The sequence below is a fragment of the Staurois parvus genome, unplaced genomic scaffold, assembly GCF_062004578.1.
Source record: "Staurois parvus isolate SC_StPar_1 unplaced genomic scaffold, SC_StPar_1.0 ptg003851l, whole genome shotgun sequence".
NCBI classification, from domain to species: domain Eukaryota; kingdom Metazoa; phylum Chordata; class Amphibia; order Anura; family Ranidae; genus Staurois; species Staurois parvus.
In genome coordinates, this window is record NW_028321646.1 from 83,996 (window position 1) to 100,769 (window position 16,774).

Here is a 16,774-nt window from a genome sequence, read left to right on the forward strand (position 1 = left end):
ATACAGACAGGGATCTTATTAACTGCTTCCGCACCGCCCTATTACAAAAATGCTGCTACAGGGCGGCACGGCTGCGCAAAATCACATATATATACCGTATATACTCGAGTATAAGCCGAGTTTTTCAGCACATTTTTTGTGCTGAAAAACGGCCCCCTCGGCTTATACTCGAGTCAACGTCTGCAGATGGCTCCCCCCCCCTTCCAACAGAAGGGAAACTACGGTAAGTACAGGGGTGGGCAGGGGGCTGCTGTCTCTTACCTGGCTCCGGTCCCACGACGATCCGGTCCAGGAAGCGCGGCTGCTCCTTCATTCGGTTCATCCACTGGATGTTCGCGCGGCTGCTCGGCTCCGCCTTCTCACCGGTAATTGGCCGCCAGAACTGTAGCTCAGGAAAGGCACACAGGCGGCCAATCACCGGCGAGGAGGCGGAGCTGAGCGGCCCCGCGAAAATCGAGTGAAGGAGATGCAGGTAAGTGTGCCGTGCTTAGGTGCTGCTGCAACCACATATGCTGGCTGCAGCAGCACCATACTGGAACAGGGGTCAGCAAGTGTCAGTGGGAGGAATAGTGCCCCATCATTGGTGTCACTGATATCAATGATGGGGCATTATTCCTCCCACTGACACCAACGATGGGGCACTATTCCTCCACCCCCCCACTGACACCAACGATGGGGCACTATTCCTCCCACTGACACCAATGTTGGGACACTATTCCTCCCACTGACACCAATGATGGGACACTATTCCTCCCACTGACACCAATGATGGGACACTATTCCACTGACACCAATAATGGGGTGCTATTCCCCCCACTGTTACTAATGATGGGGCACTATTCCTCCCACTGACACCAATCATGGTGCACTATTCCTCCCACTGATACCAATGATGGGGCACTATTCCTCCCACTGACACCAATGATAGGACACTATTCCTCCCACTGATACCAATGATGGGGCACTATTCCTCCCACTGACACCAATGATGGGGCACTATTCCTCCCACTGATACCAATGATGGGGCACTATTCCTCCCCCTGATACCAATGATGGGGCACTATTCCTCCCACTGACACCAATGATGAGGCACTATTCCTCCCACTGACACCAATGTTGGGACACTATTCCTCCCACTGACACCAATGATGGGACACTATTCCTCCCACTGACACCAATGATGGGACACTATTCCTCCCACTGACACCAAAGATGGGGCACTATTCCACTGACACCAATAATGGGGTGCTATTCCCCCCACTGTTACTAATGATGGGGCACTATTCCTCCCACTGATGCCAATCATGGTGCACTATTCCTCCCACTGACACCAATGATGGGGCACTATTCCTCCCGCTGACACCAATGATGGGGCACTATTCCTCCCACTGACACTAATGATGGGGCACTATTCCTCCCACTGACACCAATGATGGGGCACTATTCCTCCCCCTGATACCAATGATGGGGCACTATTCCTCCCACTGACACCAATGATGGGGCACTATTCCTCCCACTGACACCAATGATGGGGCACTATTCCTCCCACTGACACCAACGATGAGGCACTATTCCTCCCACTGACACCAATGATGGGGCACTATTCCTTCCACTGACACCAACGATGGGGCACTATTCCTCCCACTGACACCAATGATGGGGCACTATTCCTCCCACTGACACCAAAGATGGGGCACTATTCCACTGACACCAATAATGGGGTGCTATTCCCCCCACTGTTACTAATGATGAGGCACGATTCTTCCCACTGGTGTTCCCACCCTCGGCTTATACTCGAGTCAATAGTTTTTCCCAATTTTTTGTGGTAAAATTAGGTACCTCGGCTTATATTCGGGTCGGCTTATACTCGAGTATATACGGTACATTTTATTTATTTATTACAGGTATCTATATAGTGCCGTCAATTTACTTAGTGGTTCATATATATATTGTACGTTCACATAAGGCCCCGCCCCCGAGTACGATCTAAGGTCCCTAACTCACATTCATACATACACATACTAGGGACAATTTAGACAGGAGACAATTAACCTACCAGCATGTCTTTGGAGTGTGGAAGGAAACTGGTGTACCCGGAGGAAACCCACACAGGCACAGGGAAAACATGCAAACTCCAGGCAGGTGGCGCCGTGGTTGGGATTTTGAACCAATGACCCTAGTACTGCCAGGCAGAAGTGCTAACCATTTAGCCACTGTGCTGCCTGTATATATATATATACAGTCAGGTCCATAAATATTGGGACATCGACACAATTCTAACATTTTTGGCTCTATACACCACAATGGATTTGAAATGAAACAAACAAGATGTGCTTTAACTGCAGACTGTCAGCTTTTATTTGAGGGTATTTACATACAAATTAGGTGAACGGTGTAGGAATGACAACAGTTTGCATATGTGCCTCCCACTTGTTAAGGGACCAAAAGTAATGGGACAGAATAATAATCATAAATCAAACTTTCACTTTTTAATACTTGGTTGCAGATCCTTTGCAGTCAATGACAGCCTGAAGTGTGGAACGCATAGACATCCCCAGACGCTGGGTGTCATCCCTGGTGATGCTCTGCCAGGCCTCTACTGCAACTGTCTTCAGTTCCTGCTTGTTCTTGGGGCATTTTCCCTTCAGTTTTGTCTTCAGCAAGTGAAATGCTCAATCGGATTCAGGTCAGGTGATTGGCCATTGCAGAACATTCCACTTCTTTGGTGTCTTTTGCAGTCTGCTTTGGGTCATTGTCCATCTGCACTGTGAAGCGTCCAATGAGTTGTGAAGCATTTGGCTGAATATGAGCCGATAATATTCCCGAAACACTTCACAATTCATCCGGCTGCTTCTGTCAGCCGTCACATCATCAATAAATACAAGAGAAGCAGTTCCATTGGCAGCCATACTTGCCCACGCCATGACACTACCACCACCATGATCACTGATGAGGTGGTATGCTGAGGACCATGAGCAGTTCCTTCTCCATACTCTTCTCTTCCCATCACTCTGGTACAAGTTGATGTCGGGTCTCATCTGTCCATAGGATGTTGTTCCAGAACTGTGAAGGCTTTTTTACATGTCGTTTGGCAAACTCTAATCTGGCCTTCCTGTGTTTGAGGCTCACCAATGGTTTCCATCTTGTGGTGAACCCTCTGTATTCACTCTGGTGAAGTCTTCTCCTGATTGGTGACTTTGACACACATACACCTACCTCCTGGAGGGTGTTCTTGATCTGGCCAACTGTTGTGAAGGGTGTTTTCTTCACCAGGGAAAGAATTCTTCGCTCATCCACCACAGTTGTTTTCCGTGGTCTTCCGGGTCTTTTGGTGTTGCTGAGCTCACCGGAGCGTTCCTTCTTTTTAAGAATGTTCCAAACAGTTGTTTTGGCCACGCCTAATGTTTTTGCTATCTCTCTGATGGGTTTGTTTTGTTGTTTCAGCCTAATGATGGCTTCACTGATAGTGACAGCTCTTTGGGTCTCATCTTGAGAGTTGACAGCAACAGATTCCAAATGTAAATAACACACTTGAAATGAACTCTGGACCTTTTATCTGCTCATTGTAATTGGGATAATGAGGGAATAACACACACCTGGCCATGGAACAGCTGAGAAGCCAATCGTCCCATTACTTTTGGTCCCTTAACAAGTGGGAGGCACATATACAAACTGTTGTCATTCCTACACCGTTCACCTGATTTGGATGTAAATACCCTCAAATTAAAGCTGTCAGTCTGCAGTTAAAGCACATCTTGTTCGTTTCATTTCAAATCCATTGTGGTGTATAGAGCCAAAAATGTTAGAATTGTGTCCATGTCCCAATATTTATGGACCTGTCTGTACGGTGCAGTGAGTGTTGTCACCCTGGGACAGGAAGTGTGTTACTGGCTGGATCAGCAAACGATCATAAAGGGGGAAAAAAGAAAACGAATGCAGCCGCCACATTGAAGATCTGGTAACATTAGGTCCTCGAGGTGGTTGTCACCTCTGCCTGTCGGGGGTCTTTCACACCAACAATCAGGGATGAGAAGTTTACTTTTCGTACAAATTCCAATTTTCAGCTATTTAATGGATCAGCCTGAGTAGTGAAGCCCCCCAGCGAGTGTATGGAGAGCCCAGCTCAGCACCTCCAGGGCACAAGCAGGCAAGCACGGTGTGCTGTGTATAGGGGACCCGCCCCGGACATGGGATCCAGACTGTGACTACAAGGGCCCTGCCATATGGTCACATGACACAAGGAGGGCGGAGCCAGGCCCCCCCCCACCCCAGGGCTGGTCACTGACTACATGACAACCCGTTGTGACTGTACACGCACGCACTCACCCGTGGTCTCAATGTACTCCACGCACTTCTCAATGAACACGGGGATGGGTCTCTCGGGGGTCACCACACTGACCAGCGGCACCCCGAAATAGTTGCTCTCCCACGTCTGCTTGGTCAGAGAAGGTCGAAGTTTGGGGGCTCTTTTCTACGGGAGGAAAAAAAAAAGGGAAAATTATCAGAAACGGCCGTGACACCCCCCCCCCCAGAGTGTCAATACACAGGCTCCCCCCCCCCCACAGGCTCCTCCCCCCCCACACACGGCATTGTACAGTCAATGTTCCCACAATTACCCTCCACAAGGCAAAAACAATTACCACCCCCCACCCCCGCCATATACATCTCCATATACCCCAATATATACCCCCCCCATTCTCCACGGCCCAGAAGTCAGACACGCCCCACTTTCCAAGCCCCTCCCTCAACATTTCCATTTGTAAAGAGACCCTGTCATCAGACCGTTCATTTCACCAGCAATCTTTCCAGAAGATGACATGTAGATGTCATGTATGTTAACTCCATGTATGTTCCCTGCATGTAATGTCCTCCCCTGTATCCCATCCATGTATGTTATCTCCATGTAATGTCCTCCTCTGTATCCCATCCATGTATGTTATCCCAAGTAATGTCCTCCCCTGTATCCCATCCATGTATGTTATCTCCATGTAATGTCCTCCCCCGTGTCCCATCCATGTATGTTATCTCCATGTAATGTCCTCCCCTGTATCCCATCCATGTATGTTATCCCAAGTAATGTCCTCCCCCGTGTCCCATCCATGTATGTTATCTCCATGTAATGTCCTCCCCTGTATCCCATCCATGTATGTTATCTCCATGTAATGTCCTCCCCCATGTCCCATCCATGTATGTTATCTCCATGTAATGTCCTCCCCCGTGTCCCATCCATGTATGTTATCTCCATGTAATGTCCTCCCCTGTATCCCATCCATGTATGTTATCTCCATGTAATGTCCTCCCCCGTATCCCATCCATGTATGTTATCCCAAGTAATGTCCTCCCGTGTCCCATCCATGTATGTTATCTCCATGTAATGTCCTCCCCCGTATCCCATCCATGTATGTTATCTCCATGTAATGTCCTCCCCAGTGTCCCATCCATGTATGTTATCTCCATGTAATGTCCTCCCCCGTTTCCCATCCATGTATGTTATCTCCATGTAATGTCCTCCCCTGTATCCCAATGGTGTCCCCCATTGGGGAGATTTCCCTTCACTTCCTGCCCCATATCCACAACAGGAAGTGAGAGGAAATCCTAAGGTGAGGAAATCCCAGAACTAGTGTCCCCATTGGAGGATTTCCACTCATCTCCTGCTCCGGTGACAACCCAACATTTGGGATTTTCTTTCCGTTTTGGAGATAACAGCCTCCAGGACACAGAGAGAGGGGGAATCTTCCTATCGGGGACACAGACAGCAATAAAAACCTGACAGGGGCTCTCATCCCTCTCCAAAAAAACTTTTTTTTTCCATTTTGGATGGAGTAATGGTGGGTTATAGCCCCTGTCCTTTTTTTCTCCCATCTGTGTTCCCGTTGGGGGAGATTTCCCTTCACTTCCTGTCCCATAGCCACAACAGGAAGTGAGAGGAAATCCATCCCCAAGTGGGGCAATCCCAGAACTAGTGACCCCATTGGGGGAGATTTCTCTTCATTTCCTGTCCCACAGACACAACAGGAAGTGAGAGGAAATCCTTCCCAAGTGAGGCAATCCCTGAACTAGTGTCCCCATTGGGGGAGATTTCCCTTCACTTCCTGTCCCACAGACACAACAGGAAGTGAGAGGAAATCCTTCCCAAGTGCGGCAATACCTGAACTAGTGTCCACATTGGGGGAGATTTCCCTTCACTTCCTGTCCCACAGACACAACAGGAAGTGAGAGGAAATCCTTCCCAAGTGAGGCAATCCCTGAACTAGTGTCCCCAATGGAAGATTTCTCCTCTCTTCCTGTTCTGGTTACAACCAAAAATTTGGATTTTCTTTCATTCTCAGTGATGATGGTAATCAGGACAAACAGAGAGGGAGGGGGTCTCCCTATTGAGGGGGGACACAGCAATAAAAACCTGACAGGGGGTCTCCCCCCTCCCCCCACAACTGAAAAGAAAAGACAAACACGGCAGAGGCGGGAAGTGACAACAATCGGGGAATATTCTCCAGCAAACGCCGCAGCTGCGATAAAGTCGGATCTGCTGCAGCCAGAATCCACATGTGTGCTGGGGGAGGGTCTGCTTCTTCCATCTCAGCTCCACCTACTTCCTCTACCACCAATCATATGGGAGCTTCCTCCGCAACTGTGTATCCAATCACTGGGTGGCATCCTTTACATGAGAGCCTGCAGGGGGCGTGTCCGGGAATACCTCCCCGCTCTACAGGCCAGGGTTCCCGGGTCACCAAGACAGAGCGGAGCTGCACATGGCAGCCGGAAGCCATGAAGGCGATATTGAAAGCAGCGGTGCGCCGAAAACGGGAAAAAAAACGTTTTTAATATAAATTGTATTATATTCGACTTTTTAAGGAATATTATGAATGTAAACAAATATGAATTTATTTTCAGCAACTTTTCGGCCAATCGGATGCTTTCACACTGAGCGGCTTTTGCGTTTTAAAAAAGAAAAAAAGCGCAAGAAAAAGGCATCCCTTTAAATTCAATGTGTGTCTTCTTGTATATTTAGTGAGAAAAGAAAAACGCACCTCCCATTCCGGCCCGGTAAACACACGTGTTGCGTTTCTGAATGCGTTTTGCATTTTTAATCTGCCCAGCAACAAGTTGGCTTCAAAAAAAAAAAAAAAAAATGCTTTTTTGAGCCGTTTTTGGAGAGGGTCGGGCACTTTTTTTTTTTATTTTTAACGCAAAACATTGCGTTTTTGATATAATAGATTTTTTTTTGAGATGCTGTAGAAAATGCATGTGGTGCGTTTTTGACGTGTTTTCACACATTTGCTGTGTTTTTGATGCGTTGTGCGTTTTCAAGCCAAGCTGGTATTTGAATTTTTTTTGTTGGTTATGGCCAGCTTGGATTGAAAACGCATCAAAAACACAGCAAATGTGTGAAAACACGTCAAAAACGCACCACATGCATTTTCTACAGCATCTCAATAAAAATCTATTATATCAAAAACGCAACGATTTGCGTTAAAAAAAAAAAAAAAAGTGCCCGACCCTCTCCTAAGGCACAGCGCCTCGAAAAAGTAGGTTTTTTTTTTTTCTTGGTCAACTTGTTGCTGGGCAGATTAAAAATGCAAAACGCATTAAAAAACGCAACACGTGTTGATGCGTTTCCAGTGCGTTTCAGGCCCGGTTCACAACAGTGCAGTTTGCATTTTGTCCATTTTGCGTGTTTTTGGCGAGATTTTTTTTGTGTTGTTTTTTGAATTTTTTTTGTTTATGGCCAACTTGTTGCTGGCAGGATTAAAAAATGAAAAAATGCATCAAAAACACAGCAAACGCGTGAAAATACATCATAAACGCAGCACTACATGCATTTTCTGCAGCGTCTCAAAGTCTGTTACACGAAAAACGCAACGTTTTGCGTTTAAAAAAAAAAAAAAAAGTGCCCGACCCTTTCCTAAAGCGCAGCGCCTCGAAAAAGCATGTTTTTTTTTTTTTTTTGCCAACTTGTTGCTGGGCAGATTGGAAAAAAAAAAAGTTGCTTTCAAAAACGCGACGTGATGATGCGTTTCCAATGCCTTTCAGGCCCGGTTCACACCAGTGCAGTTTGCAATTTGTCCATTTTGCATTTTTTTGCATTCGCATTTTTGTCGAGATTTTTTTATGTGTTTAGTGTTTTTTTAATTTTTTTTTTGTTTATGGCCAAACGCATAAAAAAATCTCGACAAAAATGCGAATGCAAAAAAATGCAAAATGGACAAATTGCAAACTGCACTGGTGTGAACCGGGCCTGAAAGGCATTGGAAACGCATCATCACGTGTTGCGTTTCTGAATGCATTTTGCATTTTTAATCTGCCCAGCAACAAGTTGGCCAAGGAAAAAATAAACATGCTTTTTGAGCCGCTTTAGGAGAGGGGCGGGCACTTTTATTTTTTTAAACGCAAAACGTTGCGTTTTTCATGTAACAGAAACCCTCATGTAACCCTCGCCTGCCGGGCACTGTCCCCACCTTCCTGCCCCTCGCCTGCCGGGCACTGTCCCCCCTTCCTGCCCCTCGCCTGCCGGGCACTGTCCCCCCCTTCCTGCCCCTCGCCTGCCGGGCACTGTCCCCCCCTTCCTGCCCCTCGCCTGCCGGGCACTGTCCCCCCCTTCCTGCCCCTCGCCTGCCGGGCACTGTCACCCCCTTCCTGCCCCTCGCCTGCCGGGCACTGTCACCCCCTTCCTGCCCCTCGCCTGCCGGGCACTGTCACCCCCTTCCTGCCCCTCGCCTGCCGGGCACTGTCACCCCCTTCCTGCCCCTCGCCTGCCGGGCACTGTCACCCCCTTCCTGCCCCTCGCCTGCCGGGCACTGTCACCCCCTTCCTGCCCCTCGCCTGCCGGGCACTGTCACCCCCTTCCTGCCCCTCGCCTGCCGGGCACTGTCACCCCCTTCCTGCCCCTCGCCTGCCGGGCACTGTCACTCCCTTCCTGCCCCTCGCCTGCCGTGCACTGTCACCCCCTCCCTGCCCCTCGCCTGCCGGGCACTGTCCCCCCTCCCTGCCCCTCGCCTGCCGGGCACTGTCCCCCCATTCCTGCCCCTCGCTTGCCGGGCACTGTCCCCCCATTCCTGCCCCTCGCCTGCCGGGCACTGTCACCCCCTTCCTGCCCCTCGCCTGCCGGGCACTGTCACCCCCTTCCTGCCCCTCGCCTGCCGGGCACTGTCACCCCCTTCCTGCCCCTCGCCTGCCGGGCACTGTCCCCCCCTTCCTGCCCATCGCCTGCCGGGCACTGTCACCCCCTTCCTGCCCCTCGCCTGCCGGGCACTGTCCCCCCTCCCTGCCCCTCCCCTGCCGGGCACTGTCCCCCCTCCCTGCCCCTCCCCTGGCGGGCACTGTCCCGCCTTCCTGCCCCTCCCCTGGCGGGCACTGTCCCGCCTTCCTGCCCCTCCCCTGGCGGGCACTGTCCCGCCTTCCTGCCCCTCCCCTGGCGGGCACTGTCACCCCCTTCCTGCCCCTCCCCTGCCCACCGGGCACTGTCACCCCCTTCCTGCCCACCGGGCACTTCTACCCCCTTCCTGCCCACCGGGCACTTCTACCCCCTTCCTGCCCACCGGGCACTTCTACCCCCTTCCTGCCCACCGGGCACTTCTACCCCCTTCCTGCCCACCGGGCACTTCTACCCCCTTCCTGCCCCTCGCCCGCCGGACACTTCTACCCCCTTCCTGCCCCTCGCCCGCCGGACACTTCTACCCCTTTCCTGCCTACCGGGCACTTCTACCCCCTTCCTGCCCACCGGGCACTTCTACCCCCTTCCTGCCCACCGGGCACTTCTACCCCCTTCCTGCCCACCGGACACTTCTACCCCCTTCCTGCCCACCGGACACTTCTACCCCCTTCCTGCCCACCGGACACTTCTACCCCCTTCCTGCCTGCCGGACACTTCTACCCCCTTCCTGCCCGCCGGGCACTTCTACCCCCTTCCTGCCCACCGGGCACTTCTACCCCCTTCCTGCCTACCGGGCACTGCTACCCCCTTCCTGCCCACCGGGCACTTCTACCCCCTTCCTGCCCAGGCCAATTTCCAGCTTTCAGCGCTGTCGCACTTTGATTGACAATTACGCGGTCATGCAACACTGTACCCATATGAAATTATCATTTTTTTTCTCACAAATAGAGCTTTATTTTGGTGGTATTTGATCACTTGTGCGCGTTTTATTTTTGGCGCTATAACCAGAAAAAGTTTTGAAAAAAAAAATATTTTCTCATTTCGGTCATAAAAAATATCCAAAAAAACCAAAAATTTCATCATAAATTTAGGCCAAAATGTATTCTGCTCCATGTTTTTGGTTAAAAAAATCCCAATAAGTGTATATTGATTGCTTTGTGTGAAAGTTATAGCGTCTACAAACTATGGGAGAGATCATGGAATTTACTTTTACTTTCTGACTGCCCATCACATTTCTGGGGGGCTAAAATACCAGGACAGTATAAACACCCCCAAATACCAGGACAGTACAAACACCCCCAAATACCAGGACAGTACAAACACCCCCAAATACCAGGACAGTACAAACACCCTCAAATGATCTTTTTTCGGAAAGTAGACACCCTAAGCTATCTGCTGAAAGGCATATTGAGTCCATGGAAGATTTATTTTCTTTCCACAAGTTTCTGGAAAATGACAAACACAGTTTTTTTTTTTTACACAAAGTTGTCATTTAAATTATATATTTCTGGCACAAGCCATGGGTATATGTGGAATTACACCCAAAATACATTCTGCTACTTCTCCTGAGTATGGGGGTACCACGTGTGAGACTTTTTGGGAGCCTAGCCACATACAGGAGCCTGAAATCCAATGAGCACTTTGAAAGCCTGAAGGTGCGTAACTTCCTCATTTCACTTCCTCAATACCTATCACAGTTTTGAAGGCCCTGACATGCCAGGATAGCACCAAACCCCCCCAAAATGACCCCTTTCTGGAAAGTAGACACCCCAAGGAATTTAAAAAGAGACATGGTGAGTGTTTTGCAGATTTCATTTTTTCTCACAAGGTTTTGAAATATAAAAAAAGAATAGAAAAAATATCTTTTTTGGGTTTTTTTTCATTTGCCAAAAACTTGTGGCAACAAACGAGATCTGCAAAATACTTACCATGCCTCTTATCAAATTCCTTGGGGTGTCTACTTTCTAAAAAGGGGTCATTTGGGGGGGTTGGTGCTATCCTGGCATGTCAGGGTCTCGGAAACTGTGATAGGTAGTCAGGAAGTGTAATGAAGAAATAAAGCCCTTTAACCACTTGCCGCCCTGCCACTGTGTATATACGTGTGCAGGGCGGCAGTGGAGCGCAAAAGCACGTTTTAAAACGGGCTCCGCGCTCCCGACACTTTCGCGGGTAGGGGGCGGGCGCGCGCGCTCCCGCCGACCCGTGGGTGACACGATTCGATCCAGGAGGAATCAATCATTAGATTTCAGCCAGTGATGTCTGGCTGAAATCAGATGATCGGTCCCTGTCCTGTGTTGACATTTACACAGGACAGGATATGATGTCATTCTTCTCTGCCTGGACACATTCCGTTCCAGACAGAGAAGAAGACATACAAACAGTGAGTAAAACAGCACATACCCACAGTTAGAACACTCTAGAGGACACATTTAACCCCCTGATCGCCCCCCCCCCCTCCCCCCCCCAGTTAACCCCTTCACTGCCCTGTCACCAGTGTCACTGATCAGTGAAGCGATTTTTACTGATCACTGTATCAGTGTCGCCGGGGACTTCCGATAGTGTTAGCGCCCCTCCCAGATAGCGCCAGATTGCCCGCTAATACACCAATAATCCCGTCTAACCCCCTGATCGCCCCCCTCCCCCCCCCCCCTGAGTTGACCCCTTCACTGCCCTGTCACCAGTGTCATTGATCAGTGAACCGATTTTTACTGATCACTGTATCAGTGTCACTGGCGACTTCCGATAGTGTTAGCGCCCCTCCCAGATAGCGCCAGTTTGCCCGCTAGTGCACCAGAAATCCCATTTAACCCCTTGATCGCCCCCCCCAGTTAACCCCTTCACTGCCCTGTCACCAGTGTCATTGATTACAGTGAACAGATTTTTACTGATCACTGTATCAGTGTCGCTGGTGACTTCCGATAGTGTTAGCGCCCCTCCTAGATAGCGCCAGTTTGCCCGCTAATGCACAGGATTTTTTTTACCAAAAACATGGAGCAGAATACATTTTGGCTTAAATTTATGACTAACTTTGAGTTTACGATATATTTTTTATAGCTGAAAGTAGATAATATTGTTTTTTTTCAAAATTTTTGTGTTTTTTTTTTGTTTATAGCGCAAAAAATAAAAAGCGCACAAGTGATAAAATACCACCAAAAGAAAGCTCTATTTGTGTGAAAAAAAGGACGTAAATTTTGTTTGGGTGCAGCGTTGCATGACCGCGCAATTGTCAGTTGAATTAGTGCAGCGCCGAGTAGCTAAAAGAGGCGTGGTCATTAAGGGGGGTAAATCCTCAGGGGGGGGGGGTGAGGGGTTAAAATGATTTATTTATTTTAATTCATTCATTTTCCCATCTTCTTGGCGGACAGATTAAAATGCGTCAAAAGCGCACCACATGCTCTCCTACAGCGTCTCCATTGAAGTCTGTTGAACCAAAAATGCAATGTTTTGCGTCTCCAAAAAAAAAAAAAAAAAAAGTCCCCGACCGTTTCCAAAAATGCAGCAGCTCAAAAAAAGGACGTAAATTTTGTTTGGGTGCAGCGTTGCATGACCGCGCAATTATCATTTGAATTAGTGCAGCGCCAAACCGCAAAAAAAGGCGTGGTCATTAAGGGGGGTAAATCCTCAGGTGCTCAAGTGGTTAAAAGCCTGAAGGTGCTTATTGGATTTTGGGGTCCTGTACTTGGCTAGACTGCCAAAACGTGTCTCACACGTGGTACCCCCGTACTCGGGAGAAGTAGCAGAATGTATTTTGGGGTGTCATTCCACATATATCCATGGCTTGTGTGAGCAATAAATCATTTAAGTGACAATTTTGTGTAAAAAAAAAAAAAAAATTTTTTGTGTCATTTTCCAAAAACTTGTGGTAAAAAAAAAAAATTCTTCTATTGATTCAACGTGCCCCTCAGCAAATAGTTTGGGGTGTCTACTTTCCAAAAAGGGGTCATTTTGGGGGGTGGGGGCGTTTTATGCCCAGCATTAGAAGTTTATGCCGCACATCACTCACTCTTCTAACCACCTGAAGGCCACGCCTTTTCTGACACTTTTTGTTCGCATGAAAAAAAATCAGTATTTTTTGCTGGGAAATTAAATTTAAACCCCCAAACATTATATATTTTTTTAAAGCAGACGCCCTAGTGAATAAAAGGGTGGGTGCTGCAATTTTTTATCTCACATAGTACTCGCGCAGCGATTTTTCAAATACAATTTTTTACTTTTAATGCACAAAAACACAATATATTGGCCAATTATTTGGTAAAATATAAAAAATGATGGTCTGCCGAGTAAATAGATACCAAACATGACATGCTTTAAAACTGCGCATGCCCCGTGCAATGGCGACACACGTTTTTAATATCCATAGGCAATGTTTAAAAGCCTTTACAAGCCAACATTTTAGATCTACAGAGGGGGTCGGGTGTTAGAATTACTGCCCTTCATCTGACGTTCGTGGTGATACCTCACTTGCATGGTGCAACCGCTGTTTACATTCTGGCACAGGGTCAATGCTCATGAAAGCAGGTGCGCGCATGCGCAGGGGGCGAGGGTACTTTTTTCTTTTTTCAAGTTATTTTGATTTTTTTAATTATTTTTACATTGTACCTTTTATTTTTTATTTTTTTTTTATTGATTACTTTTAATGCTATCACAGGGAATGCAAATATCCCCGATAACTCCAATGGGCATTGTCATAGATTCTTTTTTGAGAGATCTGGGGTCTATCAGACTCTGGATCTCTCCTCTGCCCTTATATTATCTCATCTCACCAAGATCGGTGATCAGATGCTTTCCCAATTTACAAATGGCGCTGTTTATATCCTGCGAAAATGAAGTGATGAAATGCTCGTAGCTTCCGAATTCTTAGACTATAGAGATGATCGGCACCATTCTGGCCTCCCATCAGCTCTATGGTCAGCTGGCAGAAACACCGGCTGCATTCTCAGGTTCCCCTGATGGCACGAGACTGCCCGAGAAGGCTGTGGAAGGCGGGGCGGGGGGGGGGGGGGGGGGGAATTATCATATCCTGCAGCTAATTAGCCACTAGGATTGCTTTTACATGAAAGCCGATCACCGGCTAAAAAAGACGACACCAGGATGATGCCTGCAGCTGTAGCATCATCCTGGTATAACCATTCAAGCCCAGTGATGTCCCAGTACATCGTTGGTCCTTGTTGGGTATATATGTTATGTTCTTTTTTTTTTGTATGCAGCCTGTGGACTGAATGACAAAAATGAGAAGAAATCTCTGCCAGAAAGTGTGTGTGGTATGCCCACCATTAGAATATACCGCCTGCATCCACCCACTTCTAATGGTGGGCACACATTAGGTCGCGCGGTGCCACATGAGCCAATTCCAAGATTGTACAAATGTCTAAATAGTGGCACGCTTGAATAAAACTTGTCCACGTATAAGTGGTACCCCATATGGAGAAATGATGACACCAAGTCCCAAACTATCTTGTCACTGCTCCCCATGTAGTCTGGGCATCCAGGGGGCTCCACGTGACTATCATGTCACTGCTCCCCATGTAGTCTGGGCATCCAGGGGGCTCCACGTGACTATCATGTCACTGCTCCCCATGTAGTCTGGGCATCCAGGGGGCTCCACGTGACTATCATGTCACTGCTCCCCATGTAGTCTGGGCATCCAGGGGGCTCCACGTGACTATCATGTCACTGCTCCCCATGTAGTCTGGGCATCCAGGGGGCTCCACGTGACTATCATGTCACTGCTCCCCATGTAGTCTGGGCATCCAGGGGGCTCCACGTGACTATCATGTCACTGCTCCCCATGTAGTCTGGGCATCCAGGGGGCTCCACGTGACTATCATGTCACTGCTCCCCATGTAGTCTGGGCATCCAGGGGGCTCCACGTGACTATCATGTCACTGCTCCCCATGTAGTCTGGGCATCCAGGGGGCTCCACGTGACTATCATGTCACTGCTCCCCATGTAGTCTGGGCATCCAGGGGGCTCCACGTGACTATCATGTCACTGCTCCCCATGTAGTCTGGGCATCCAGGGGGCTCCACGTGACTATCATGTCACTGCTCCCCATGTAGTCTGGGCATCCAGGGGGCTCCACGTGACTATCATGTCACTGCTCCCCATGTAGTCTGGGCATCCGAGGGGCACCACGTGACTATCATGTCAATGCTCCCCATGTAGTCTGGGCATCCAGGGGGCTCCATGTGACTATCATGTCACTGCTCCCCATGTAGTCTGGGCATCTGAGGGGCTCCACCTGACTATCTTGTCACTGCTCCCCATGTAGTCTGGGCATCCGAGGGGCACCACCTGACTATCATGTCACTGCTCCCCATGTAGTCTGGGCATCCGAGGGGCACCACCTGACTATCATGTCACTGCTCCCCATGTAGTCTGGGCATCCAGGGGGCTCCACGTGACTATCATGTCACTGCTCCCCATGTAGTCTGGGCATCCAGGGGGCTCCACGTGACTATCATGTCACTGCTCCCCATGTAGTCTGGGCATCCAGGGGGCTCCACCTGACTATCATGTCACTGCTCCCCATGTAGTCTGGGCATACGGGGGGCTCCACCTGACTATCATGTCACTGCTCCCCATGTAGTCTGGGCATCCGAGGGGCACCACCTGACTATCATGTCACTGCTCCCCATGTAGTCTGGGCATCCGAGGGGCACCACCTGACTATCATGTCACTGCTCCCCATGTAGTCTGGGCATCCAGGGGGCTCCACGTGACTATCATGTCACTGCTCCCCATGTAGTCTGGGCATCCAGGGGGCTCCACGTGACTATCATGTCACTGCTCCCCATGTAGTCTGGGCATCCAGGGGGCTCCACCTGACTATCATGTCACTGCTCCCCATGTAGTCTGGGCATCCAGGGGCCTCCACCTGACTATCATGTCACTGCTCCCCATGTAGTATGGGCATCCAGGGGGCTCCACGTGACTATCATGTCACTGCTCCCCATGTAGTCTGGGCATCCGGGGGGCTCCACCTGACTATCATGTCACTGCTCCCCATGTAGTATGGGCATCCAGGGGGCTCCACGTGACTATCTTTTCCCTCATAAATCTGAAACTTATAAGTATAGCCTGTTGCCCTCTCACAGGTCTTCTACATCTTGACCCCATATCTGGCACGCTTGCTGGGGAGAAATTGTGTGAATGCAAGGCGGCCAGAAAAATGAATGAGGGACTCATCAACGCAGATGTTTTGCTGGGGAGTATAGACATATAGACATCTGCAAATTTTAGGTTAAGGTGATTTGCGAGGGGCTGAATTTTGTGGAGCCGTCAAATTCAGGGTCACCCCGAGGATGACAGAGTGTATTGTCACTGAAGTTCAGGGTCACCCCGAGGATGACAGAGTGTATTGTCACTGAAGTTCAGGGTCACCCCAAGGATGACAGAGTGTATTGTCACTGAACTTCAGGGTCACCCCAAGGATGACAGAGTGTATTGTCACTGAAGTTCAGGGTCACCCCAAGGATGACAGAGTGTATTGTCATTGAAATGCATAAAACACATTATCCTCTCATATCTATGCCTGGCCATGGCAGCAGAGAACACGGCATATGATGAATGGGGTCTGCGGACCAATACAACCCCAATTCATTTCTTTTAGTAATGCCCATG

General features: G+C 49.1%; 1 protein-coding gene across 1 annotated transcript in view; it reads right to left on the reverse strand.

Annotated features, from left to right (window-relative positions):
- Window positions 1-4,285: 4,285 nt before the first annotated feature.
- ARHGAP35 (Rho GTPase activating protein 35) overlaps window positions 4,286-16,774 on the reverse strand; it is a 36,888-nt gene continuing 24,399 nt past the window's right edge. Inside the window, exon 3 of the mRNA XM_089668104.1 lies at window positions 4,286-4,471. Within this exon, the coding sequence (XP_089524230.1) occupies window positions 4,286-4,471 (186 nt within the window). The remainder of the gene's footprint in view (window positions 4,472-16,774) is intronic.